At 36.8% G+C, this 27,827-nt stretch overlaps 1 protein-coding gene across 6 annotated transcripts in view; it reads right to left on the bottom strand.

The window, feature by feature from the left end:
• Positions 1-27,827, bottom strand: part of CAB39L (calcium binding protein 39 like) — a 129,724-nt gene that overhangs the window by 14,011 nt on the left and 87,886 nt on the right. For all 6 annotated transcript variants that reach the window (XM_036228567.1, XM_016143127.2, XM_016143128.2 and 3 more), the window contains 4 exons: positions 21,028-21,146; positions 14,343-14,511; positions 9,710-9,769; positions 6,629-6,694 (listed from right to left, as the gene is read on the bottom strand). In XM_036228567.1, coding sequence (XP_036084460.1) covers positions 6,629-6,694; positions 9,710-9,769; positions 14,343-14,511; positions 21,028-21,146 — 414 coding nt within the window. The remainder of the gene's footprint in view (positions 1-6,628; positions 6,695-9,709; positions 9,770-14,342; positions 14,512-21,027; positions 21,147-27,827) is intronic.

Genomic DNA, 27,827 nt, shown 5'->3' with positions numbered 1-27,827 from the left:
GTAAAGAGACCCCAGAGCTCATAGCTGACACCCTGGCCTTGGATTTCTCAGTCTCCAGAACTACAAGAAATAAATATTTGTTTAAGCCCCTCAGTCTATGGTATTATTGTTATAACAGCCAGGACAGACTAAGACATTTCAACACAAAATAAAAATACCCAAAGTGAGAAGAGCTGAAGGCCCCGTGGCAGCACAGAGGACTGTACGACTGCTCCGCCTTATAAGCTTTTACTCTCACTGCAGGGGTAGCGATTCCTAAAGCGTCAGCAACCAGGTAGTGGACATGTGCCCTTAACACAATTCTAGATGTGATATAGTTATTTTCCAATTATCCCACTTACCGGAATTTTTCTGGATGCCCCCAGATAGTAAGACATTGCATAGATGGTTATAAAAGTTCTAGATGGGAGGAGAAAGCGTATGAAACTGAGGGCTAGCTGTCCATCACAAAAGAGTCTAGCAAAGGAATCCCACAGGCGTGGGTGTGTATGTGTGTTGTGTGTGTGTGTGGCTGTCTGGCTGCCAGGAAACAACAACCTTGCCTATGATGCATCTTTTGTCTATTTAACAAACAAGAAGTACACATGTTAAAGTTATGTTAGTGCACAAAAATAACGTTAAAAATGGTGACCACTGTTGAATGTTAGCTGGTCGCCACTTCATCTCGTGCGTATGGAACAGCAATTGTGTAAACTGTTGATCTTCATCTTCCTTAAACTCTCTGCAGCATCCCAAGCTAACAGAACACTCTTCTGGAAACTTCCTTTGCTCTTGGTTTCAAGGCCACGACACTGTTCTGGTTTTTGACCTCCTGCAGCCCTGCTCCTTTGCTGCCTCTGTTCCTGACTCCCCTTCCTCCGGCACCACACACACAGAAATTTCCCAAGCTGGGAGCTCGAATCACTTATCTTCTATCTCCCGCAGTCTCATCTAGGCCCGTGGATTCAGATATAACGTCTGGAAAGACGTCTCTCAAATCTACATTTCTAGTTCCAGTTTCTTTCCTTAACTCCACACCCATATTTCTCACTGCCCACCAAGCAGCCCCAGCAGAACACTCTGGAGGCCCATCATCACACTCAAGGTCTCTAAACTAGTTAGTTCCCTTTTTCCTCCTGGCTAATGACATCAGGATGTGCCAGCTCCCGGGAAGGAGCTGGAATCTTCCTCAGCTCCTTTCTTTCCCTTGCTTCTCACATCAAATCTACATCTGAGATCTGCCAGCTTTTTGTTGGTAAAGGTCTCAAACCTCTTTCGCCCCGCTACCCTCATTCAAACCCTCGCTGCCTCTCCCCTGGGCGACTGCAACAGCTGCCAACGCTCTCTCTCGCATTCTTCACCCAATCCAAGCCATTCTGCACATTATGCCAAATGAATCTTCCTGAAGGTCAGCCCTAGTCCTAGTCCTAATGCCACTTAAAAAGCGAATGAATAAACAAACACATGTCTAGGTTCCTCTGCTTGGCATTCCAAGTCCTCAGCGGTCTTCCTTTCCTCGCTGGCTCGCTCAGTCTTGCTCATTCTCCTGGCTCTGTGGCTTTATTCCCTTGCTCCAGTTCCATCCCTGTCCCCAGTTGTATTTAAACATAATTGACAAAACTGTATATACTTTAAACATACACCATGATGATTTGATATACATATACACTGTGAAATATTTACCACAATCATATAACACATCCACCACCTCACAGCTACCCCTCTTTTTTTTTGGTGTGTGGTGAGAAAGCTTAAGATCTACTCTCAGCCACTTTCAAGCACACAATACAGTATCACTACCTAGAGTCACCAGTCTGCACATTAGATCCCCAACCCTTATCCATCTTAGAGGTGACAATTTGTAGCCACTGACCAATTCTCTCCATTCCCTCCAGCCCATTGTAACCAGGGTTCCACCTTTTTCTGAGTTAGACTTTTCTCCTCGGCTGAATCTCCGCTGTCACCTGTCGCCTCTGTGCTTTTTGTTTTCTCCGCAGCTGTACCCACACTGCCTTGCAGTACAGTTAGTTGTGAGCCTCTTTAGAATGTAACCTCCATAGGGCGTGTATCAAATCTTGTTTGTGTTTGTGCCCTTTACAGACTAACTGTGTGATTTGTGTGGGTACTGTGGAGGAAATAAAGTCCTACCAACACAGAATTCAATCCACAAAATGTAGAATGAAAGCAGTATTATTACCGAATAATCATATCCAAAGTACAAGACTGTAGGTAATATACGAAAAAGGCATTGCAAAGATGGATACAATTCCACCTCATTTGTACAGCCAAGGAGCTACAATCCTGTAGATACAGGTATCCTCAAGATTAAAGGTAGCCCGTCTCCTGTAAGAGGACCAATTGCTGTGTACCCTTCCACAGTTCACCCTGAATTCACCTGGCCATTGAGATAAGGTAGCTTTTTATCCAACTAATAAAGAGGATAATAAAACTTTTCTTATCTCTCTAACAAGCAAATGGTTACAGTTCAGAGAGAAGCATGGAGGTTAAACTCTGGTGACAGGGAGGTTGGTGTGCTATCTTCCTAGATGTTTACATTTCAGTGGGATGGCTCCCAGACTCTCTCTCAAACAAAAACCCCAAACAAACAAACAAAAACCCACTTCTGGATTGAAAAGCTGACAAGAGGCTTCTAAATACACACACACACACACACACACACACACACACACACATACATGCACCTCATTATGTAAAAATTTATGTATATAAAATATACCTACTTAATATATACGTATGTATATATAGCTTTTATACAGTTATCTCTATATCTACTTGTATAGATATATATCTAAAGATACATATAAATATACATAAAATCAAATATATCATATATTACAAATACATGTATATTAGACACACATACACATATTGAAATTCCTTTCAGCAAAATAAATTTCATTTAAAAAATTTACCTTTAAAATCTGCACATACACATTCAATAAACATTTGCTGATGTGACATAGAGCTAAATTCAGATTAAGTCATTTCAAGTTTTATTACTTGGGGATGTCTACATATAAATTCTACCCAATCTATCCTTTGCTAATATATTTTCTTGACTTTTCTGAAACAATTGTGTTAAATCACTTGGCCACCAAACGCTGAAGCTTTTAGCCATTAACTGTGAATCTATTTTAATTAATACTGACAATGACAAAATGCTGCATTTTCATTATAATACAAAGCATTCTAAAGCAATACTATACTAAGCAAATGGAAAAAATCATACTTTTACTTCTTTAAATTTTATTTATAGGCTTCCTACTACACAGTAAAACCATGCATAGCAAGTAGAAATAAGTTAAAAACAAACAAACAAAAACTTGGGGTTGTAATGAAATTGACCAGAGCCAAAAGAAACCTAAAAATTCCATCAAGCTTCTTTTGAATTATAATCTTTCTTGCTAGTAATTAAATGTCAGGCCTCTGAAAAAGATAAGGAATAAATTCCTAAGCTTTGTCACATGAGGGAAAGAAATTCCTCTGTTAATTATTTTTTTATTGACACCAGGAATCTAAGCCCAAAATAGTTCATTAAAATTTATAATATGATTAACAAAAGGCAGCATGCAGCAACTACTCTGGAATCATCAAGCAGCCTCGTATGAGGAACAGGATGCCCCCGCCTTCCAGCTAGGGCAAATGCAGTCCCTCTACGCCCCCCACCCCCACTCCCACCGAGCTCTTGGGTAGCAGGTCTCACATTAACTCTCCCTTTGGGGAGAAGCGCCCTGGATGTTTTTCTTAGCACGCCCCGGCACCAGAGCCTGCGGGCACCTGATGCCTTTGATCACCCACACATTCTCATTGCTTTTAGCTATAAAATGCAGAGACTGGGGGCGGGGAGTTCGTCTCCGCTGCCCGCCTGTCTGCCTCGGCCTCTCTGGGGACTGCTCCTTTGGCGTTAGGGGGCTGGTTTGCATACACTGCCCTTTCACGAAGGCAAATACACTGTTGTAATAATTTAACCTCCCTTGTTTCTTAAAATTATGAAACATCTATGAATAAAATATTACAGAACCCAGAGTTATAAACACGGTTGTGTTTAAAATAGAACGCGCATACTGCTGCCACAGATCCAATTTCCAGAAGGGACAACCAACAGCGCGCTGGCGGAGCGCTGCAATGTTTTCTTCTATTGAAGAAAAGAATAAACAACATTTAATGAGTTCTTTCCTTCAATAGCGATACAAGACCATTTTAGTACTGTTTCTGTTACACAGCACTAAAAAAAAAAAATAGCCAACTCTTCAGTGACTGTTTTAACAATTTCTGCATTCTCAGATATATTTTATCTGCCTTTTATTACTTTTTGTTTTCACTGTCCAACCAGTGCTTGGCTTTACCATACAGTGAATCAAATATGTGTGAGATACTCACTCAGCTGTAAAGGGTTTTAGGCGGGAGTAACAACTAACATAGTATGTCTGGGCAGATTAAAAAAGAATAAGAAACAGGCCTTATGAGTGGCCTGAGGCGTCTTAAAATAAGTAGAAAACATAATCAGTTTGAAAAGGGAGAGTTTAGAGGAGGGTTACGATACTAGATACTAGGTACACACTCGGTCGCTTCTTGCTGGTGTTACCAGAGAGCTCAGAGGGCTCTACTTGAAGAACCACGTGAAGAGGCAGTCTGGGTAGTGGCAGGAACGGCAGTGAGGAATGAGTCCTTCTCGCTCCCCTTAGCTACTACCCCCACCCTCCCCACCCCCGAATCCACATGACATACTGTACCCATCACCCATCCACTCTGTTAACGGGCTTCTATTTTTATATGCAAATGAAAAGAATCCTGGTAGGAATAAATGTAATTCATACCCTAGTCCCAATTATTTATTTACAGTTGATCAAAACCTTCCAGAGATTGAACTCTGGGGATATAGATCAGGAATATTTATTTGTAAAATTTCCTTTTATTTTATTTAACAAACGTGTCTTTTTTTTTTTTTTTTTTTACCGTGAGCTAGGTAGGCTCTGCTCTAACCACTTCACAAGTGTTAATGAGGGAATAGGACAGGAGGGTCTGAGGGCACCTCGAGAAGGGGGTGAGGCAATGGGCACTGGGTGGGAGGGGATGACAGTGTAATAGGAAAGAAAAAGCAGGAAGGAGGCCGAAGGCAATTGTTTGAATAAAAAGCTGTCAGCTTTGTAATTTTGTGTGAGGCCTCACCCAGCTAGAGATAGTCAATCACAGAAAAATTTCTGTCATTAGTTCTTGTCAGTGCTGAAAATGGTACAGGAATAAATTCTAAAGTCCGTGACCCTCAGCTTTTCTGATCTCAGTTTAGTTGTCACTTTGGTTCATACCAACGTCCCTGCTTTGGTCCAATACCTGACAGACTTCCCACTGAAAAGAGGAAGGATTTGGAAAATTTACAAGCAATTTCCTATACTCTTTCTGGCCCTTCAGACCATTGTCACCTCTGTTTACTGTTTCAATTTCTACTTCTGTCTCAGGGCAACGATCTCTCGTAATACGGACCAGCTCCCTGTTTTGGCTGTCCTTGTAGAGCCCTTCGCAAATAAGAATCCTTTAGTTACATGGCTGTGCCAATAGGACTCATCCTTATCTTTGACTGCTTTTAACGAGCTTTCTGGACATGGAAGAACACAGCACTGATAGCAGTCCCTCTGCCTGGAGCTCAGCCCCATCACTCCAAGCTCCAGCAAGGAAAACAGCATACCTGTGGTATTTTTTTCTACATGGATCACCTTGCACAGGTTTCTGCACAAAGGGAAACTCAAGAAAAAGTGCTGAATGACTGGCTGAAAATAGTACATTGACCCCTTCATCAGTGTGTAAAGCTGGTGCAGTAAGGGCACAATTCAGGGGAAAGCGGGTCATGCATGGCCAACGCAAAATCATAGGGAATTTACAAAAATGTGGTACAAATAGATTTAATTGATTGCTTCAGCTTAAAACTGTATCCAATATTTAAAAACAAATGCATTGCTCTATGAATATCCTCATTCCAATGTATAAAAATAAAATGAATATTTAGTAAGCTCAAGCATCATACAAATTGCTTGACAAAAAGCAGCCAATTATTATGTGCCAAACATTCTTTTGAGAATCTCCTACTCTATCTGAGTAGGAGATGAAGAGCAAAAATGCAGCTCTAGCCAAAGTCCCACTCCCTCAGGAGCTGGTCCCACCGCTTCTTGGCCAAACGGCTGCTTCCAGGCACCTTTTCACTGAGGGTGAGAAAGCTACTCACAGATGCCGCCTTTCTGTGCTGCAACCTGTCTGAGAGCGGCATGGCATTTCCACCGGCGTTTCATAGGGGAGATAACCTCAAATTGCAAATGCCCCCCCTACACACACACACACACACACACACACACACACACACGCACACTCTGTACTTATCATGTACTTATAATTATTTCTATCGTTATTTCTAAAAAGCATTTGACGCAGGACACTTACACTGTTTTGCTACAAAGTATAGTCATTAACATAATGACTATGTTACAAATTTTAATGTTACGAATTTTTTGTAACATTTTTCAAGCTATAAAAGAAGGATATTTAAATTTTTCTATTTTTACTTGTTTACTCACAGACTATTTACTAACAACAACATGTCAACTTATGGAGACTCTAACTTATAGAAACTTGACATTACCTTTAAAGATTGTCTCTTAGTCACATAATTCTCAGACTGAAGCAATTTCTCATAGTCTTCAAAAATCTAATGAGAAGAGAATAAATATTAGAGTGTAAACCAGCAGTATTTCTCTGCATTAGGCTTGCTTGCCCTCCTGGTCAGAAGTTAAGTCCCTGACCTTTGAGCCCCGTGTGGCCCAGCCACTGTGCCTTCCACTGCTATATGCTTAACCCTAGCTGTCACCAGTGTCCATAGAGGGGCCTCTCTTTTGCCATTTTCATTTTCACATAAAGACGCTGAGAGACAGGGAAATCAAGTGATACAAGGGACATACTTCTCTATTTTATTTTAGTTCAGAAAATTAGAAATAGAGTAGAAAAATGGAGTAATTGAGTACTCACGATAAATCATTTTGAACAAAGACAATTCATTTTATGCTGCTCTAAAGAAATCTGTTTAAGTAGACTTGCTGGCAGCAATTAGCCTATAAATATTTTGAGAAAAGATTAAATACATTTAGGGTTTTACCTGGCAACTCATAAAGAATCAAACTGTCAAATCCATAGCGTGAACAGGTAGAGCAATAGGGCTACTTCTGTTGCATAATGGCCATGCTAATCTCAGCTGGACTCTCTGGAGCACTTCTGCTCTCCCCAGAAGCTCGGGGCCACTGGTGCTTGGGCTCCTGTTTCTTAATGTGTCAGCAATCATTACTTACGCCCTTCAGTTTAACTCAGTGCCAGTGGCTGGGGAAGCTCAGGGTCAACCTCCCGCCATGCGTGGACACACTCGGAGACCCCTAGAGTGGAAGGAGCAAGTTCTGCAGAGACCTAAAAGAGCATTCTGAGGCTGACGGGAGTGGAAAACAGTCCTGGTCCTCAGAGGGCCAAGTGCAAGGTATGTGCACGTGCATGATGAGGGCAGGCTGTGCACACTGATGATAATTATCAAAAATTAAGAAAGTGAAAAGTAAAAACAGAAACGTGCAGCTCACATTAAAGTCACAGTAACTATATTCTTTTATATGAAAGACTTATTTATTCTAAATGTCATGAAATATAAGGAGGATTTTGTGGGTCATTAAATTTATCAGACAAATTTTGTAGTAAGTTTTAATTGTAACTATAAAATGCAAACACATGTATATATAAAGTAAGATTTGCCTTCCCAAGCTACCAGTTTCATTACTTTAGAGTTAAAGAATATGAAACTCAAAAGGTATGAAATATTTAAGGGAACAGGAGTTTTCGGAACTAGTGTTCAGTTCAGTGCATCTGGTTCAGTGTCTGTGAAACTCCTAAATTACACAAGAAGCGATTATAGATACAAAAAAAAAATTTAGATAAATAAGGGGTCAAAGAGAATGAGTTCATGGTCTCTCAGATACACTGTTGTGTATTATCCCTGACTTCAAAGCATTATTGCACAGCACATTTACCTCACTTATTCTTTAGAGAAGATCAGTAGTAGATACTAAACCATCTTAGCCCTCTTTCATTTTCACTCAGTATAAATGTAACATCTAATGAGTCTTTAACATTCTGTCTAGCATCTATCATTACTGGACAACCAAACTATAATAATGGTTCATTTCCAAGATTCAAAAATATGCCATCTCCTTTTAGTCTTGAAGCTTTTGGATGCCTCTCTGGCAATAAGAATTATTCTCCCTTCATGTCCGATACTTAAGTCTAAGTACTCCTATTGATCTCATGAGTATCTTCTTGATAATTTTAGAATATGAAAATCACTCTGATTTTATGATTATATTGCTAATTCTTAATCTTAAAGAGAAACCAGCAAACAATTTATGAATAAAAAAGACATAGCTTAATTTCTGGGATTTGGATGTGTGAAGATATAGGGTACTGATAGGTTACAGTATTCCATATCTACCCAGAGTCAGTTATTCCCTTTTACCTTTTTGTGTGGCTAGCTAGGAATGTTTTAATTACACAGTATATAGTGGTTTGCATTGAATTTTATATTTCCACTGAAGAGCACTGGTCTAAAGCATCTGAACCAATACTGGAACAAATCCTGTAAAGTTTTGCTTGCAGGTTTGTGCTATATGTTCTACTTTAATTGTGCTTATATATTATGTTGTGCTTATATATTTAGCAAAAGCATAGCTTCTCTTGGATGGATCTGTTCATTCAATACTTACTGAAAACAGTCAAATATATGGCATTGAATTAGATATTAGAGCACGTACCTTGGTACTATCCTAAAACTTAAAATCTTGTCAAATTCCTGCGACAACCCTATGAAGTAGGTATTGTCTTTGTTTTGCAGTAGGTACCGTTAACTTGCCCAGGATCACACAATTAATAAGAGGCCGACTGGGTCTTAAAGCCAAGCAAGCAGACTCCAAAGTCTATACCAGACTGAATCCTTGAGTTCAACAGATAAGGTTCTTGCCTCTCAGGAAGCTCAAGAACCAGCCAGGAAGATACAGACACACCATGATAATACAGTACCAAAAATGAGAGGTAGGGTGGGGTAGGGGTGGGGGTGGCAGAGGAAGTGTGTGTGTGTTGGGGGTGGGAGTGTGTGTGTGTGTGTGTGTGTGTGTGTGTGTGTGTGTGTGGAAGGTTGTGCTTAGGGAAAGCTTCCTAGAAGAGTCACATTACAGTTGAATCTCAAAAGGCTGAGCTGGATTCTCCATTAGAGAAGGGAGCTGGAAGACAAAAATACTTTGGTATTTCTACTAGTAAATAAAACTAATTATCGACCAGGTAAAGTGATTTATTTTAATATGAGTGGGGTGCTCTTCTATTTGGAAGAGCTATTTATTGCCTCTTAAGGGCAACATGAATGCTCTTTAAGTCAAGATCAAAGGGAGCAGGTGCTAGTTGTTTCTTGGAATTCCAGAGCACAACAGGAAGAGACGTTAAAAACCAGAAAGTCCTGACCTCCTTCCATCCTTAACTTTCTGTAAAGTTTCCTGATGACCTGGCTTCCATGTAATAGACGAATTAGGTGTCTGATTGATATGGTTGGTTTTTACTGTGGATCATAAATAGGAGTAAGTGCTCACAGATCTAAGAGGAAGGGAGGGAGAGGAAGAGAGAATGACTTAAAATTAATTTTACTTACGGTGTCATAATTTTGTTCTAAGAAGTCCGCTACCAACACTTTATGTCTCGTTAGCAAATCCTAGAGAACAGCCAAGTGAAAGAAAATTATTATAGCTAATAAAATTTATAAATATGTCTTTTCCTTCTAAGATTTACTAAGTCTATTAATTTAAAACATATAAAAGTTTCAGAAGTAAATTTGTTTCCACCACAAGATTATTTCTATTCTTAGTTTAAGATGAGAATACATGTTTGTTTCATGTTCAAAACGAATTTGTTTTAAATTCATACCATTGTTAAGATTATAGAAATAATTTACTGAAACGAATGGCATTTTAGAGATGAGTTTACAGTGTATATTTCTTTAAACTACAACTCTACATTGTGCATATGATAATTCAAATAAAGTTTATGATGATCTTTTAAAAGAGTCAACAATTAGTCATTTTTTTAAAAAAAAGAATTCTGAATGCACTAAAACCGTATCTTATAAGTTAACAGATTTTCGAGGATTTTAACCTTTAGTTTTTTTCCTTAACCAGTTTTTGAAACAGAGGTGCCTAGGACGCTGGGAAGCACAAGAAGGACCTTTAACAGGGCCATCTTGGCATCTGCTGCTCTGGGGATAATGGGCTGTGAGGCGCTGTGTGGTCATTAAGTAGCACAATGTGCCCTTTGAAAGTGGAACACAAGCAGCCTGATCTTATTACAGACATAACTCTTAGAAAACTGGACAACAGCATAAAGGAACGTTTGACTGTCTTCAAATCAGACCTAAATCATATCCTTAATTCACCTTAATGTTGAAAGAAAACAAGCTTTACCTAATCCCTATTATGTGCTTAGAGGCTAAATACCCTGACTAGGTATCACACAGAATTTAATTAAAAACATAACAAGAATTTTAAAGTTTTCCAAAATAAATTCTTATACTTTAATACATATTTAATTAAAACTTCCTAAATGCATATAGAAGATACGCACATAACCTCACAGAGAAAAGGCAGTAGAAATGGTAAAACCCACATATTTCTATTTTAATAAAAAGTAAAATATTTAAAGCATTTTGCAGCGATATAATTTTCAAGTTAAAAAACAATTTCATTTCATATTACTTGTCATCGCAACTTGATTGATCATTGGGCCTATCAAAGGTTAACTAACTTGCTCAAGGACATCCAGCTAGTCAGGTGGGAAAGAGAATTCGAACCACTCCTATCACATTGATTCTTGGGGGGATAAAAGACATTGTGGTTTTAAGGAATCTTTTTTTGGGAAAGGACAATTTGTAGACAACACCATGACAAAGACATAAACTAACAACATTAAAATATTAATGACTAAACTGGGCAACAGTCATCTTGGAGCTTAAAACAAAAAAGGTTCATCTAAGAGGTTAAAAACAAAAGCCAAAACCAATATAAAACCAAACCAAATAAACGAACAAAGCCCCTTGAAACCAGCTACTTAAAAATATGTGACTTAAGGTCATTGTTACATTAAACTAACCATAGCATTTAAAAAAATACAGAAAATTGACATTTCCAATATTGTTAACATACAAGAAAACTTTTCCAGTTATTTAGATTCTCAAGGACTTAAGTTCAATGGAAAATATGCTGAAATACAAATCGAAACATTAGAATTTATTTTTGTGAATCAATATTGTGCTGAAAATTAAATTGGGTTAAATATATGACAGCAAGACATTATCAGGTACAGTTCATTCTATTAAATGTTGAAAAATCTTGGGAAAATTTCAAAAGCGCACATTCATCTGTATTTGCTTTTCCCTCCATTAAAGTTTGTTCTATGCTTACAATTATTTGTGAAGTCTTACTTATGTTTTTTTTTTTTTAAAGGAACTAACTTGTTTCCATGACAGCAAAGAGTCATCAAATAGAAAAGGGAAAAAAATGGGACGACAGCATCTATTAATAAAAAACATTTCCTTAGTTGTTTAAGCACAGACATTTTGCTAGAAAGAAATGGAATCATCCTTTGTGTTAAATGTCATTCTCCACATCTGATGCACTAAAGCATGTTTCACCAAATATACTCTTGGTCGGGGGGGGGGGGGTGGTTCACCTGTAGCCACTGCACAACTTTTGTTTTGTCAGGTAAGACTGAGTGGCCTATGAAACAGAAAGGCCCCTGGGGTTCCACAGCACTCCCTAGTCTGTCCCCAGCTCTTCCTCCCTTTCTTTTTTTCCTTTTTCTCTCCTTCTCCTCGCTCTTTGCTGTCTTTACTAGGTTTCTTCTTCCTTTCTTTACATCTCTGTCTTCTTCATATCCTCTAATGCCCCTCCCTCCCTTCCCCCTTCCCATCTATCCTAGACTTCCCAGGCATGGGCTCTCCCTCTCTCCCTATTTTCTCAGGGAAAATCTAGGGAGCAGGCAGGATGGGCGAAGACACGTGGAAAGCTTGAGCGGGCTGGTGCCATCCTCCCTTCAAATCCAGATTCTAGATTGGTTGGCATTTTATTTCAGACTTGGCTCAAACCTTTAGAGACAATGGCACTGCAGGCTCTTTTGCTCATGGCAATTCAGCTGTGGTCCCCAAAATGCACATTCTGCTGTTGAAACAAATGTAGCACAGTAAACTGTGATCCTCAAATAGGATTCTCCCTGACAGTTTGTGTCAATTCAGTTTTCCTCGTTTCATTATATTTCCGGAGATATCTTGGTTCCTTTTATAGATCGTGTCCCAGACAGCTAGCTGCCCAGCCTTGCCTTCCCCTTAACCAGGCTATCTTCAGGCTGAAGTCCCTTCACCGAGTTCTCTTTTCTTAGTCACAGGAAGCCCCTCTTGCCGCCCAGCCCGCCGGCCCCACCTCCATGTGAACCCCACTACATCCCTTCCCTGCACCAGGTTTTCTCAGGTTCTGCCTTCTTCCTGCTCCACTCTGATCTCTGCCCTTTCCTGAGTCTTTCCGATCTGACTCTCTCTCACACTTCCTGCCACCTCATGAGCTAATCATGGCTTAATAGATTTAAGGAACCTTCTCAGAACAAGTTGAGTAAATTCCTAGTCTATAGATAATATGTGGTTTTAAGTACAGCTAACAACTGCTTTTACCTTTCTCGACCTCTTGAGAGCCATTAAAAAGAACTATTTACCATCTAGATCAAGTTATTTATGTACAGTAATAAGATTGAAGTATATATTAATATTGGGTACATGAATTACATCGATATTTGTTAAAATATGTATTTATGATAATATGCACTTAAAACTCATATATGGATTATAATTAAGTGAAATTTATATTTATATCCTGAAAAAAGTAGAAGTAATTTTGAAATTATGTAAATAGAATAAGTAGATTGCTAAAATGCTTTAAAGAAACAAATCTGAATACATATTTAAATGAATCTTATCTTGTATAATTGACTTGAAAATCTATTTTTTTCAATGATGCTGTTATATCATCAGCTTACAATATTTTTGGAATTGCTCTTCTAAAATGTCCCTCAAAGACAATTTGTTAGACACCAAAGAAAATCAGACTCTATTTTAGTTACTTTAAAATTTACTTTTATTATCATTATAATTGTTACCAAAACCTAAAACAGTTCTAGCTAACTTGATTGTCTCCTTTATCCACTAACCTGGATGAAATAGCTTTTTGATGTTTCCAAAACTTTTATCTGCCCTCAAAGGATAGAGATTTGCCATTTTTGAAAAATGAACATGTCACAAACATTGATAACAGTTTCAAAATATATTAAACAATGGAGGATCATAAAAATAAGTACATGGTTTTCTAAAATAGAAACTTTGAAGGGGGCACCAGTCATTGGATGTATAAGTATTAGTATTTTAGTTTGCAAATTAGCTGCACCATTTTCTAATATACACTCTGAAGATCTTTTTGATGGTCAAACTCACAGAAACAGAAGGTAGCAGATGGATGCCAGGGGCCGGAGGGAAGGGGAAATGGAGAGCTGTTTGACAGAGACCAGCTGTACGACAACATGAATACACTTAACACTATTGAATGGTACACTGAACGATGTTATGTGCATTATACCATAATTAAAATTTTTTAAGTTTAAAAATTAAGTTAGATGACATTTAACTCCTATATGATAACAAGTTTATAAAATATACATGATTACAAAAAAAACCAACATAATTTATTAGTATTTTATTTTACCATGTGGAAATTTAAAATTACACTGATAACATAATGGGATGTCTTTATATTTAAAGGTGTAATTCTCCATCTCCCTTCACTGTCCAGGTCCTTCCCTGCAGGTGAACACTGCTGCTGCTTCCCAGCTATCCTTGAAGAGGTATTCAGAGCATATGCACCGTAAGGGGAAACTTATACCCTTTGTTTTTAACATAAATAAAAGCATGCTATAGACAGAGTAATACATTTTCCTCTTTTCATTTAGATATTGGAATTCATTCCATATGAGCTTGCAACAAGTTGTTTTTTTCCACAATGTGACAAGCTGGCCTAAAAAATTGTATTCTATATACCAATGCTTTTTATTATCCACGTCATACACAGTTGGCTATGCTCATGCCTAAAGAATAGAATTTTCTGCTTTTTAAAGTTAAAATGCCCCTTCAGAGGCCACCTGACTTTAACTAAATGCTGAAACTAAATGATCTAGCTGATTCAGGAGAAAAAAATTACCTTAAAAGTAGCAAAGGCATCTGAAGCAATATCAAATGTTGACAACTCCACGTACTTAAAGAAATCTCTGAATTGATTAGAAAAGAGGATGATTTTGGCAAGTGGTTCATATCGAATACATTCTCTCAGCATAATTCCACAACGTAAGGCAATCTGTGGGGCTTCATATCTATAGCATAAACAAGAGACAGAGAGCTCTGTTATCCTATTAACGAAACAATACTAATGGGATACAAAAACAAACAAACAAACATTTCAATACTGCTGTTAATGGAAGCATAGATACCATTTTGTAAAGTTCATTCAAATACCATTCATTCAACACCCACTGAATATCTATATAATATATCCGGTACTATTCTGGATGCTGGGGATACAACAGGAAGCATGACAAGGTCTCTGGCTTCCCTGTGTTCGTACACCCCGTGAGAGTATGTCTGATGGGAGAAGAGGCAGAGAGAACTAACTGCAAAGTCTCTAGGACAAGAACCAACTTGGTGAGTTACAGTAGGAGAAGTAAGGCCAGTGCAGTTGGAATGTAGGGGGAAGAGTAGTGAATGGTGTGAAATGACGCTGGAGTGGAGAGAAGGGCCAGGGCCAGATCACGTACGGCTCGGTAAGGTAAGGTAAGGAGTCTGGTTTTTAAGTAGGAAGCCTTTGGAGAGTTTAAAGTAAGAAAGTAACATGGCCCAATGTATGCTTTCAAAAGATCGCTCTGGATACCTGTGGAAACGCGACTGTAAAACAGAGAAGAATGGGCCCGGGAGTTTGAGTGGAAGCAGGGAGAACAGAAGGGAGGAGGAGGAGAAGCCCGGCTAGAGAGGATGGCAGCTTGGACTGGGGTGGTAGGATCACGGACTGCGGGCAGATCGCATACATTGTTTGGAAGGAGAGTCAACAGGACTTACTGATGTTGCAGCTAGGGCAGGGTGGGGAATAAATCTGGGGTAAGGGAAACTGAGGATTGAAGAATGATTTCTGGGGAAGAGGAAAAAAAAGAAAAAAAAAGAAAAAAGAAAAAGAAAAAAAAGAATGATTTCTATGTTTTTGGATTGAATATAATTGTGTATATATGGTGGTACCATTCATTAAGATGAATAAGCTAGTCAAAGAACAGGTTAGAAATTAAGAGATTGTTTTTGACCATGTTTACTCTGAGATACCTGATATCTAAATAGAACTATCTCCTTAGTAGTAGAACATACCCATCTGGAGTTCAGAAAAAAGATAAGGGATAGATATACATATGTGATTTGTATATCATAGATGATCAACAATTAATAGCTGTGGATTGACTGATTCACTGAAATTGTGAAGTAGAATTACATACAGCTCACAGCAAAAACTTCACTAGAAAAACACAATGACTGGCATACTAGATCTGTTCTATTTCTAATTTAATAACAATCTTTTAAGTGTCAAATTCAACACTGAAATAAATCTTGGTTTGAATTACATTGCACTGTATGATAAAGTTTCAAGAAAATGAACAATGTTTAGCCCAAGTAAAACATGCCCAGTATTGAAATGATATAATTGGCAACTGTGTGGTAAATAATGGAAGAACAGAACAAAGGAAGACATAGTTGTAAAAGGCTGGGAAGTGAGTATAGAGTGAAAAAGTTGTTATTTCATTCAACATTTCAATTGAATACAATACTACTTTTTATGGTTGTAGTACAAAGCCCACTGGGAAAAAATCTTTAAATATCTCAATTTTTGAAAAAGTGTTTTCTTTGAATGTTGAAAAAATATAGGAAATATATTTCCTATAATGTAGGGGGAAAATGACATTAATAAAGGGCCTATGCAATTTTTCGAATTACCATGAATTCTGCAAGTTAAACAAAATTCTGATAAAAATATTTTTTAAAAGCAAAAGATGAAAACTGAACTGATGAGAAAACTGGATAGATAAGAAAAATCAAACATTTGAAAACCAAAACCAAACCACACTTACACAAAACTTCAAGATATTACTCACCATACACAAGTGATAACATTTCATTGAATTAAATTTCTTTCCCATAATTTAGGCTTTTAGTTTGCAAAATCAAATTTACAGATACAGTAGGGGGAATGGCAATGGATATTTAAGAGAATTCATTAAACCAGAGTGGTATTTATTCATTTTTATATTTTTTATTCTGAATAATATTTATAAATATCATTTGAGTATTCCTTAAATAACTCATATTAACATTAAATGCTAATATATTCAGACAGGCACGATTATTTGCAGACTATAAAAATGCTCATTTATAGTGTTAGCAAGTTCTCTTATCAGAATAATTTGAAAATCAGCCTACTGGCACACATAGAAGAGTTATAGGTGAGGAAATATTAAAGTTGTTATAAAGAGGGGTATAATTTCTGAAATGTGAAGGAGTAAAACATTCTCATTTATTTATAGAGGATTTAAGAGAATATAAAGACTATTGGCTTAGAGAAAGAACTTAAGAGACAATTAAAATCCAGAATTATTAGTAAGACATTTATTGACTTTTATAATTTGGCTCTAAACTTAACTTTTCGATTTCCTCTTCCATCACATTCCCTAATTCTTTGGAGTATGTCATTTTCTCAACTGAGGATGCCCTTCTCCTACGTTTCCACCTCTATAATTCTCTCTCATCTTTCAAGGCTTAATTCAAATGCCAGCTCCCCCTTTAAGTGTTTCCTAATCACCCACCATTCAGAATTATTCTCTACTTCCTTCACATTCTTACAACACTTGTCTGTAATTCTACTTTAGCAGTTATTTTCATTCTGTACTTTGTTACATTGTAATAAGCTGTTATAAATTTGTTTTTATCACCTCATTACAAACACTTAATTGCTGGGGATAGGTTTTCCTTATCTTGTTACTTTCTCCTCTCCTCCTTTACCCTATCTCCATATTTATTTATTGTTACCTTCTCCCATCCCCACCCTAGTTTCCAAGAGTGTCTAGCATGATGTTTTTCACAAAGTAGACATATAATGAATTTCAAACTCTAAGTAAAATTCTTAATACTAAAGGACTCTAATGAAACTCAAACTTTGGCTTATACAAAAATCTGTATGACTTCAAGCCAACATTTTCTCATTTCTTAATTCAAATTCCAAATTGAGACTATAAAAAGTTTCTACTCCAACTTTTGTGTATAATTAGCTCTCTTTTTTCTCCTTCATTTGGTGAAGTTTATTAGAACCATCTGTGATGTACTGACTATTCTTGAGAACCAAGAGAATGTTAAAAAAAAAAAACAAACTCTGGATCGAACACTGTCATTTCATTTCAGCAGTTTTTGCCCAAGAGTGGAACTGTCATTTTCTGAGATGACAGCTTCTTAAGGTTAGTAATACATTAATATATATAAGGAAATTCCTAATTTTCCTCAATACCCTTTGAGGGATCTGTAATACTGCATATACCGTTTCAATCTGACTACCTCTAGGATATTGGCTTTTGATAGTTTACTGCCTACTATAAAGAAGTACTCCATAAGTTCAGCCTACCTTAAGTTTCAAATTCCAATAACAATATCTGTAGGTTTGGTAAAAAAAAGAAATATTTGTCTCATTTATTATACTCTACTTATGGATAAGGTTCCTGAGGGCAGGAACCATGACAAATCACGTGTTCTTCACCATGACTGACTTGCCGCAGGTCCAATGAATGCTGAATCTCTATTTTATAAAACTGAATAACTGAATCATATTTTCCTTCTGATTTGTAGTTCTGAACTATAATTAATTGTGTTATTGTAGAGAAGACATACTACTATATAAGCATGCACATTCAAATAATGACAGCATATAAGGTCCCTCTCAAATTTACTAGAAGCCAAATATAAGAACAATTGTTTCATCTAGCAGTAAGCTATAGTAAACATTACACAGAAAATGGGTAGAAGAAAGGTCTTGTGTAATAATATCTCAACTTAAGAATACAGATTATACTATGTAAGGGGAAAAACGCCTTTTGTTATTATTGCTAGAAGCAAACAATGTCAGGCAGTATTTGGAAAAGTTTTGTAAAATATCATTCAACAAACAGTTGGCCTCCTAAATATAGTCAAAATGTTTTGCTTCTATCTGGAAATATTTTCTTACTTTAAAAATAATGAAATAATGCTATCCACTGGAAAAAAACTAGAAGCCATAACAATTCGATTCAATGAGCACCCCTAATATCCAGGTCATATCCAGATCTAAGAACCATTCTTCACAAAAAGGAACGAGGGTCATTGGTAGAAGTGGCTGATTCCAGGTTTGTGTTAGGAAACACACAAGATGGACCTGGTATAACTAATGCCAGAAAGCAAGAAAACTCTCACAAACTAATAGGGGTGATATCAAAAGGACATGGGCGAACTCGAGGGGGCCACAGATGGAGAACTAAGCATCAAAAAACCTGTGTGTAAAATATAAGCTGTGTGGAAAACACTAAGCACACTAGTTCTGTAATGATACTAGAAAGATACACAGAGAGAGCTGGGTGGGGAGGAGAAAGGAGGGAGAGGGAAGTGGAGCGGTGTGGCAGGGAGAGAGAGAGAAATGAAACTCGTTAGATACCAGTGTAAGTTTCTAGGGTGACAACTTATTGTTCTTTAAATTGGTAACTGAAGGAAAAGAATTAGGTATATATTCTGCCTCTCTGGTGCATATTTTGTATTTCAGAGTAATTAACCTGTTGAAGTGGAAGAAGGAAAGTTATTCCCTATAAAACTACTCTAGTCAATAAATACACAAGGAATGACAGAATTAGGAAGTCACCTTTCTGTAACCCCTACTGAAATGACTGAATCAGGCAACGTACTTCAATGAATGGTAAAACGATTGAGCATAAGGTTGAGGGGGACCCTTATAATGGATTAGGCTGTCACCGTCTGCACCCATTGCTCAGTCTCAGCATTATTAAGTGTATGTCTCCTCACGTGATGCCATCCGAATGACAGAGAATCACCTATAAAATATAATTGCCAAAATAAAACTGAATCTAAATCTAATCAAGCCTTTAAATATAACCTTTACTCTAAAAGGTTATATTCATATTATATATATAATGGAACACCATTAAGAAGCAATCTGACAAACCCAAAAGGGAGGAGATTCTGTAGGATGAGTGACTCAGTTTTTCAATTCTCAGATTCCCTTAAGAATTAAGGGGCCAAGTGACTAAGTGCTCTCAAATGGAATGTGAATGGGAGAACATGAGCCATTTCCAGGCCTGGCTCATAAATTCTCTTATGTGTTTGGCCTTCCTGTGGGCTGAAAAGGCAATGAACGAAGTGATCTTAGCAACCACACGTTAAAAAAAGCAGATCCGCCTGGTGACCTAGAACATCTGTTCTGCACTATTGTGTGAGAAGTAAACTTCTCTGGTGGTGAAGCCACTCCATTTTGGGGTTTATTTGTTGTAAAGTTTAATGCTTGTTATAAGTTTAGTCTGCTCTAATACATGATACAAGTATATTTCCCTTCCCAGAACTGAAAGACATAATTCTCCAGTAAAAACAGTATTTTGTAAGAAAAAATGAAATAATCATAATACACTACTTTGTTCAACAATGAATATTGATTACATAGTCATAATAATTTTAATGTGCTTTTTAATAAAATAAAAAATTGTGATAAAGTATATTGGGAGGATAAGGGAAAGGAAAATAGAGTAATAGTGGTGGTGAAAAAACTAAATTATCATCTGGCCTATGAGAAAGTCAAAGGGCAGTTTTTAAAATGGATAAATCAAAGATTAGTATAGGCCCATTATTTGAAATGTAGAGGTAAATACCAGAACAAATAAAGATAAAAGTGGTTGTCTTTGGATAATGGGGCTGAGGAATGGAGAAGAAAGAAGCAGAAGGCTGCTATTTGATGATTTATCTAATTTTTAAACTGTTATGTGTTACTTAGATACAATTAAACATTCAAAAATATACAAGGCAGGAACTGGAAATTAAACACAGATGAGACAGACTAGGTATGAAACAGCATAATTTATAGGTTTGAGATGGTAGAGTAGAAAGTTAGGGAAGGAGAATAAGAAGGTAGTCTGCTGTCTGCGAACCTTGCTACATCCAAATCTCTGGTCTTTATTTAGGAGTTAGAGTAACCTCAAAATGCCCAAGAGGCATCTGTAAATAAGTATACATATATATAAGAATAATTAGGGATTCTATTATCTGGCTAGACTTTAGTTATTTTGGTTCTCTTAGGGTCCCATATACATACAGTAATATTTACTCAATCTCCACGTGGAAGCCTGTCATCTTGGCAGATGCTAGCCATTGGAAGAAGTGTGTGTGTGTGTGTGTGTGTGTGTGTGCGCGCGCGCGCGCGCGCGCGTGTGTAAAAGAGGATTAGGGTTAGGGGATTTGGTCTCATACAATCAGGGAAAGGATAACTGCACTGCTAGAAAAGGGAAGATTGGGAAGTACAAGCAATAATATAATAGGAAGAGACAAGAAATAACAGGAACATAGAGGACAGAGAGCAATAAATGGAAGGAACTTTGCTAAAAAGCATTTTGCTGCAGCCTAAGTAATGGTAGAGGTCTGGAGGGCTGACCTCAAACGTGGTAAAAATCTTTACTGTGATTCCAAAAGAGAATCCATCATATCTCAAATGAGGCTGATGCTAAATACATTTAACAACTATTCTAAACTCAAACTTACTTTAAAGGGAACCATGTACCTACCCTTTGAGGAGCATAAACAGGATATGAGGATGAGCACTAATGTACTCCACAGTAGGACACCGAGTGCCTATCTGTCTTCTCAGGATGTTGTTAAATATCTGGGTCACATCTTTTTTTCCCTGTTAAAGAAAATATAATCAACTATTATATATTGTACAGTTGAAATGAGTGAACAGTATGGTATGTGAATTATATCTCAAAGGCTATTTATATACACACATAAATAGCACCGGCCTTCATAATATGAAAATATTAATTTACTCTTTAGTCAGTTGTGCTTTCAAACATTCAACACAGTCTACAAAACAGATATAGCTCCGCAGGATTTGCACTGTGGGAAATTTGGACAATTAGTAGTTTAATTCTTACAGTAGTAAATGAAATGTCACAGAAAAACATAAAAGTGAAAATGACATAACAAATTATTTTTTTTTACCTTTTAACTTTACACAAGAAGAAAATTATAATTAACATTTTTTTAAACCTTCATAAATGAGGGAAAATAGATGAAGAAAATATTTTAGCAAATATAGGTTGGAATCAAACTTCTTTTTCTTGAATATACTTCTTGGCAATTTTCCCTCTCTGCTTTATCCATTCCCCTCCCACCTTGCTAAAAAAAAAAAAAAAGAATGTAAGCTTTCTATTAGGTGGATATATCTGACTTAGATGATGATAAGAAGTTATATGTAACCTAATAGATACAAGAGACCCCTCAGTCCTAGTAAGTAGCAGGAGCCAGAGGAACTATATTCAGCCTTGGACAGGGTTTCTTAGAATCCTCATGTGTAAGACTTCCACTCTCACACACTCTGCTTCTCTAGTTGAAGCTCCAATTGAAGCACAGATTTTTATATGGAAAATAAAGACAAGAATGACATGCCATTTTTAATCATTATGGCCTTGATTCTAGCTTTCATCTCTCAACTGACTTATTTCACTTAGCATTATAAACTCAAGATCCATCCATGTTGTTGCCAATGGCTAGGAAGTATTCCATTGTATACATGTACCGCATCATTTTTATCCAATCACCTATCAAAGAACGCGTAGGTTGTTTCCATGTCTTGGCTATTGTAAATAATACTGCAATGAACATAGGGTACGTATATCTTTATAAATAAGTATTTTCAAATGGGGGGGGGGTAAAGATTTTATGCAGCAAATAAACCTTCAACAAAAAAGGCGAGCAACCAAATGAAGAGATATCTGCAAACAATACCTCTGATAAGGGGCTAATACTCTAAATATATGAAGAACTCGACTCAATAACAACAAAAAATCAATCTGATTAAAAAATAGACAGAAGGCCTTAATGGACATATGGATGGCCAACAGATATAAGATATTCAACATCACTAGTTACAAGGGAAATAGAAATCAAAACCACAATGAGATACTACATCAACACCTATTAGAATGGCTATTATTAATAAGACAAAAAATAACTAGTGTTGGAGAAGATGTAGAGAAAAGGGAACCCTTGTACATTGCTGGTGGAATGTAAATTGATCCAGTAATTTTTTAAATGGTCAAATTAACTTGCTGTTTCTCATATATTGTTGGAGAGGCTATAAAGCAATCTAGTGATACCAGACTGATATTCTAGAATTTCACATTGGGAAATCTAGCCTGAGAAAATAATCCCAAATAATCATTTTAAGTATAGAAAAAGTGTCAGGTACAGAGATCTTTATCATAGTGGTAATAACAATGAATTAGAAACAACCAATATATCAGAGTTAGGCATGGTTAAATAAATTATGATATATCTAACTGGCAGAAATAAATTGGAATATCAAAATGTTGAGGATGATTAAATATAAGAAATAATGACTAGGTGCTGTAGGTGTAAAAAAGAAAAGAAAAGAAAAAAGAAACAGTTATGACTATTCATTGTTTTCACTTTATTTCATAGAAAGATGTAAAGAGAGGAGTGGAAGGAACAGAGGAAGAAAGAGGAGGCAAGAGCAAAGAAGAAAGGAAGAAAAGTGAGCCAGGGAGAAAGAAGGATTTAAAGGGAGGAGAGACAGAGAGATAGAGAACAAGTACGTGAGAAAGTAAATTATAGTCTCCTTTTAAAAAAAAACACTATACAAAATCCAAATTTTAATAGAAATTTAGTAGGTGAGTCTTCAGTTTAAAAGGATACTGTAGAACAGGGACCCCCAAACCCCCAGGCTGTGGACTGGTACTGGTCTGTTAGAAACCAGGCCACACAGCAGGAGGTGAGCGGTGGGCCAGTGAGCAAAGCTTTATCTGTATTTGTAGCTACTTCCAAGCACTAGCATCACCGCCTCAACTCCACCTCAGATCATCGGGCATTAGATTCTCATAGGAGCACCGGTTCCTGGTGCCAAAACGGTTGCAGATGTTTGCCTTAGAATCAGTTGCTCTCATAATTTTAAAATACTAAAAATGTTCATATTGCATTAATTTCATTTATACAGAAGGTAAAAAAACATATTTGCTGTATAAAACAGATACAGCTAAAATATACATGAAATTTAAAATGAAAGAAGTCATTTGTTTTGTTCAAACCTTTCTAGATTCCACAGTAATACTGCAGAATATTAATCCTCTTTGAAATGTCATAAGAGCATGTTTTACATACTTCCCAGTAAGATGCTACAGGAACATTTCATATGGCATTCCAATGAACAGCAGAAATGAAGCTCCACAGAACTCTATCCAACTTTTACACAGAGGAAAACATTATTCTAGTTTATTAGGAAATGTGTGCAAAGTCAAAGAAAACCCCTATGGAAAACAAAAACAAGTTCTGCTACAAGGGACAGTTTCTCCAAACAGAGAAAAGGATCAGAATGGAAAGCATTAGAGAAAATTTAAACAGGGATGAATGATGAATGATGAATGATGGCCTCTACATTATATGGAATCTTTACAGATACCTATTCATTACACTATATATAACTGGAATAAACTATTTCAAAATTAGTTTTCCGCAACCCTCAGTCAGCAAGATGTCAAAGCTCTGGATTTAGAAGTAGCCAGAAGACGGGAAAAAAACTCTAAAAACGTCTTTGATGACAATGCACCAACATCAGAAATTGCCTGAAATTGGACAGTTATTCTAAAATAACATATAATGTAACAGATTAAATATCAAACCTGAGGAAGCACTTGTGTTGACTGGCAAATTCAAAAAAGGTCAGCCCCTGACATGAGATGCTCAATAATTATTTGCTGAATGGATAATATATATGGAAGTATATATTATCTGGAATCAAACAAGAAAAGATAAAGAGGGAAGAACGAAGTGACGAAAAGCCGTCATAGGAATTAGAAGTAACCAATGATAAAGAGCATCTTTCACTGAGAGTGAAAGAGGGGAGGGCAAGGATTGGGAAAGAAAAAAACCCACTTTAAAATTGCTGCCAGTGACTTGTATACAGAAAATATAAAGAATTCTCAAAATTCAACAACGAGATAAAAAGAAGACAAAAGATCTGAGTAGACAAAAGAAGAGATATGGTGGCAAATAAACACTTGAAAAGATGTTCAACATCATTAGTCATTAGGGAGATGAAAATTAAAACCACAGTGACATACCACTAACATTTACTAACTAAATTGGCTAAAATTAACAAACCAAGGCCAAAACAAACAAACAAAAATATGACACAAACCAATGATCCTCCTCCTATTTATCTAAGTGAAATGAAAACCTAGATTAATATTTTTAAAAATGCACATAAATGGTTACAAGTTTTATTGATAACTGCTAAAAACTGAAAAAACAAATATCCTTCAGTTGGAGAATGGATAAATGATCCTTTGTACACACATGCAACGGAACACCACTGAGCAATAAAGAGGAACAAACTCCCGATACATGGCAACGACATGGATGAACAGCAAATGCATTGCATTAAGTGAAAGAAGACAGACTCGAAAAGCTACATTCTGTATGATTCCATTTACACATTTGCAAAGGCAAAAATACAGGGATGGAAGATAGATCATTGGCTGCCATAGGCTGAAAATAGGTGCAGAAGCTGGTACAAAAGAGTTTGAAAAAACTTGAGGTGGTGGTGGAACTCTTCTACGTCACAGAACTGTGCACTAAAAAGGGAGAATCTGTTTGTAAATTATACCTTATTTTAAAAAACGAAACACAACTGTAGGCATTAAAGTCATGGACTTCTCTATTCTGCTCCAGTGTGTGTTTGTTTGGGGGAGAGGGTGGGGATAGTGGAGGTAAGTAAGGCAAATGTTTATGCTGAATTTCAATAGCAGAACTATATAGGCAGAGCAGTCTGAAAGGGGCAAGAGGTAGTAGTGTTCATTGCATAGATTAGCAAGGACTCTTCTGTGAGGACTAAAATTTAAACTAAACTAATTTATAAATATTGGGAAAGTTTCAGAGAACCCAAGCACAGAATAGCTCAGACTTAGTTACTCTCAAAAAATTTTAAGTTTAAATATATATGTATATATATATATTTAAGTTTATATATAATTTTAAATATATATATTTAAACTTAAAATTTATATATAAATTTTAAGTGTGTGTGTGTGTGTGTATATATATATATAATATGAATTTCATCAGGGAGCCCTCAACCCTACCCCTATCTCTCTACCTATCTTCTTCATTCTTCTCTCTTGTCTTCTCTGCAGACTGGCTTCTCTACTTCTTTAGTCTACATGGTAGAAAACCTGGCCACTGATAAATTATATCTAATATCTTTAGCTCCTACTTAGAGACTCAGTCCTGTCTCTGTTCCAGTTTCAGAATCCTGCAGAAATACTCTGGCCCGACTTTGGTCTGATGTCCACTGCTAAGCCAATCAGCTGTGTGTTGGGCAAGGTGTCATGCTGCACAAAATGACTGCTCTCATTGTAACCAGGTGAGTGGCGAAGGAGGGAGCATTTCCCAGAAAGCAAAGGGGCTTGGCAGACAAAATATTTTGTACATTATACATGGCATGAGCAGTCTTTATCCTTATGGCAGGTTACCTTTCTTTAAAAGTATGGTAAGATCAATGGTCGTTGTCTTAATTTTTATAGGGGAAACACAAACAATGAAGAGACCATGCTTCAGATTAAGGACCTGATGCTTAATCACCCATAAGTTATGTACCTTTATAGATATAAATGCTTCTAAAATTTATATTCACTAGTTTCTTTTTTAAAAAAATAGGTAACGACATAAAATTCCATATTTTCCCACCCTTAATTTTCACTTATGTTGTCTAAAGGCAGATGCAAAATATAGAATCAATGCCCTCCACAATCAGTAAGTATATCAAATTATTAAATGCATGAAGTACAGTCAAATCTTAAGACTTCGTAATTTCTCATTTTTACAGAAATAAAACCAAAGGTTAAGGACCACTTTATTCAGGACCAAGGTACAGGGAGGGGACGGAAATTTTCAAACACGTAGGATCATAAAATGGCTTATTAAAAAGCTGGCCCTGAAGTGCTCATTTTGCTGATTTTTTTTTTTAACATAGCAAGAAATACTCGCTAGAGGTAAAATTATCAGAGTAGAAAAGTTTGTTTCTTTGAGCTGCTTTCTAATTCAGCCCGAACAGTTGACTTCGCATCCACTCTAGTTTTGTAAGTCATACCTGTCTTTAAAATGAATAGATCAACTCTTACATGCAATACATTTTCACCCTTTGATCTCTTATCATGTTGTGTTTCAAAACATCAAAGAGTCTAAAGCTATGTCTTGAATAGTGGCCAAACCTCAAAAACACAGCTCTGAGTTTGATCCTGAGCCCACAAAATCAGAAGTCTTGTAATTTCAACCACAACTTTTTTTTTTTTTTTTAAAAACCTTATTAACAATATGCTGAAGTGGTTCTTTTCTGTCAGTAATTTTAAGGCTTAGATAAAAAATTATGGCTATAAAGTATAAGATTTCCTTTTTAAACAATTTTAACTCAAGGGTCTACTTGCTAACCAGTTCTTCTTATTCACATAATAGCAGGATCCTCCAGCATTTTTCTCACCCCGACAAACCACTTTCCTCTTGATACCTGAAGGAGAAATGAGTTTGCCACACAGATTCCCCAGTCACTCCCTGCCACCCAATCTAAGCCAACACCTTGGGCCACCATCACTGCTGTCAGCTCTGGATTTCCAATCCCCCCTCCCAGCTCCTCCCAACCCGTTTCTTGTTTTGCCTCCTGCAACTAATTATTTTCTTAACACCTTGTAATCCCAAGTGAAGAAAACTGCCCTTTCTCCTTCACTGACATATACTATTAGCACATAGTCCTTTTATCAAAGGTTTAAAGGTAACAAAGGGTAATTATTGCGTAGTGCAGAAATGTCTTCAAATTGAATCCTACATATCATTATTGTTAAAGGTTCCTCAGTATTCCTGATCTTTCTCCTTAAACTCCTTCCTGTCATGGTTCTAGAGCCTTCTCTCTCCCTTTAACTCTTCTGCTTTCTCTCTTCCATTTCCTACTCCTATAAAACTTAGCCCAAAAGAGGGCACTTCTTTACTTTACTCTACAAAGGGAATCTAAGCTCTTTTCTTTCAATCTTGTCCTTCCAAATATTGCCTGGAGACCTTGCCTTTCACAACTAACAAAAAGCCCATCTAGGTGTCTTCTAAACAAAAGTTTACTTTTTTGTCTGTAGGGAATGCTCTATTCTTTTAGGTTTTCTAGCCAAAGCTGCAGCCCATCTCTAAAGTAATAATTTTTTCTTTATGTTATAAAAACATACCAGAAATGTTATAGTTAAATGGCTGTTGTACTTGTCAAAGAAGTCCCAAGAGAGCTTATTCACTCACTGAAATGACAGTATCATTT

The sequence above is a fragment of the Rousettus aegyptiacus genome, unplaced genomic scaffold, assembly GCF_014176215.1.
Source record: "Rousettus aegyptiacus isolate mRouAeg1 unplaced genomic scaffold, mRouAeg1.p scaffold_m13_p_11, whole genome shotgun sequence".
Classification (NCBI taxonomy): Eukaryota; Metazoa; Chordata; class Mammalia; order Chiroptera; family Pteropodidae; genus Rousettus; species Rousettus aegyptiacus.
Note: the sequence above shows the minus strand (reverse complement) of the source record. Positions and strands in the feature narration are given on the sequence as shown.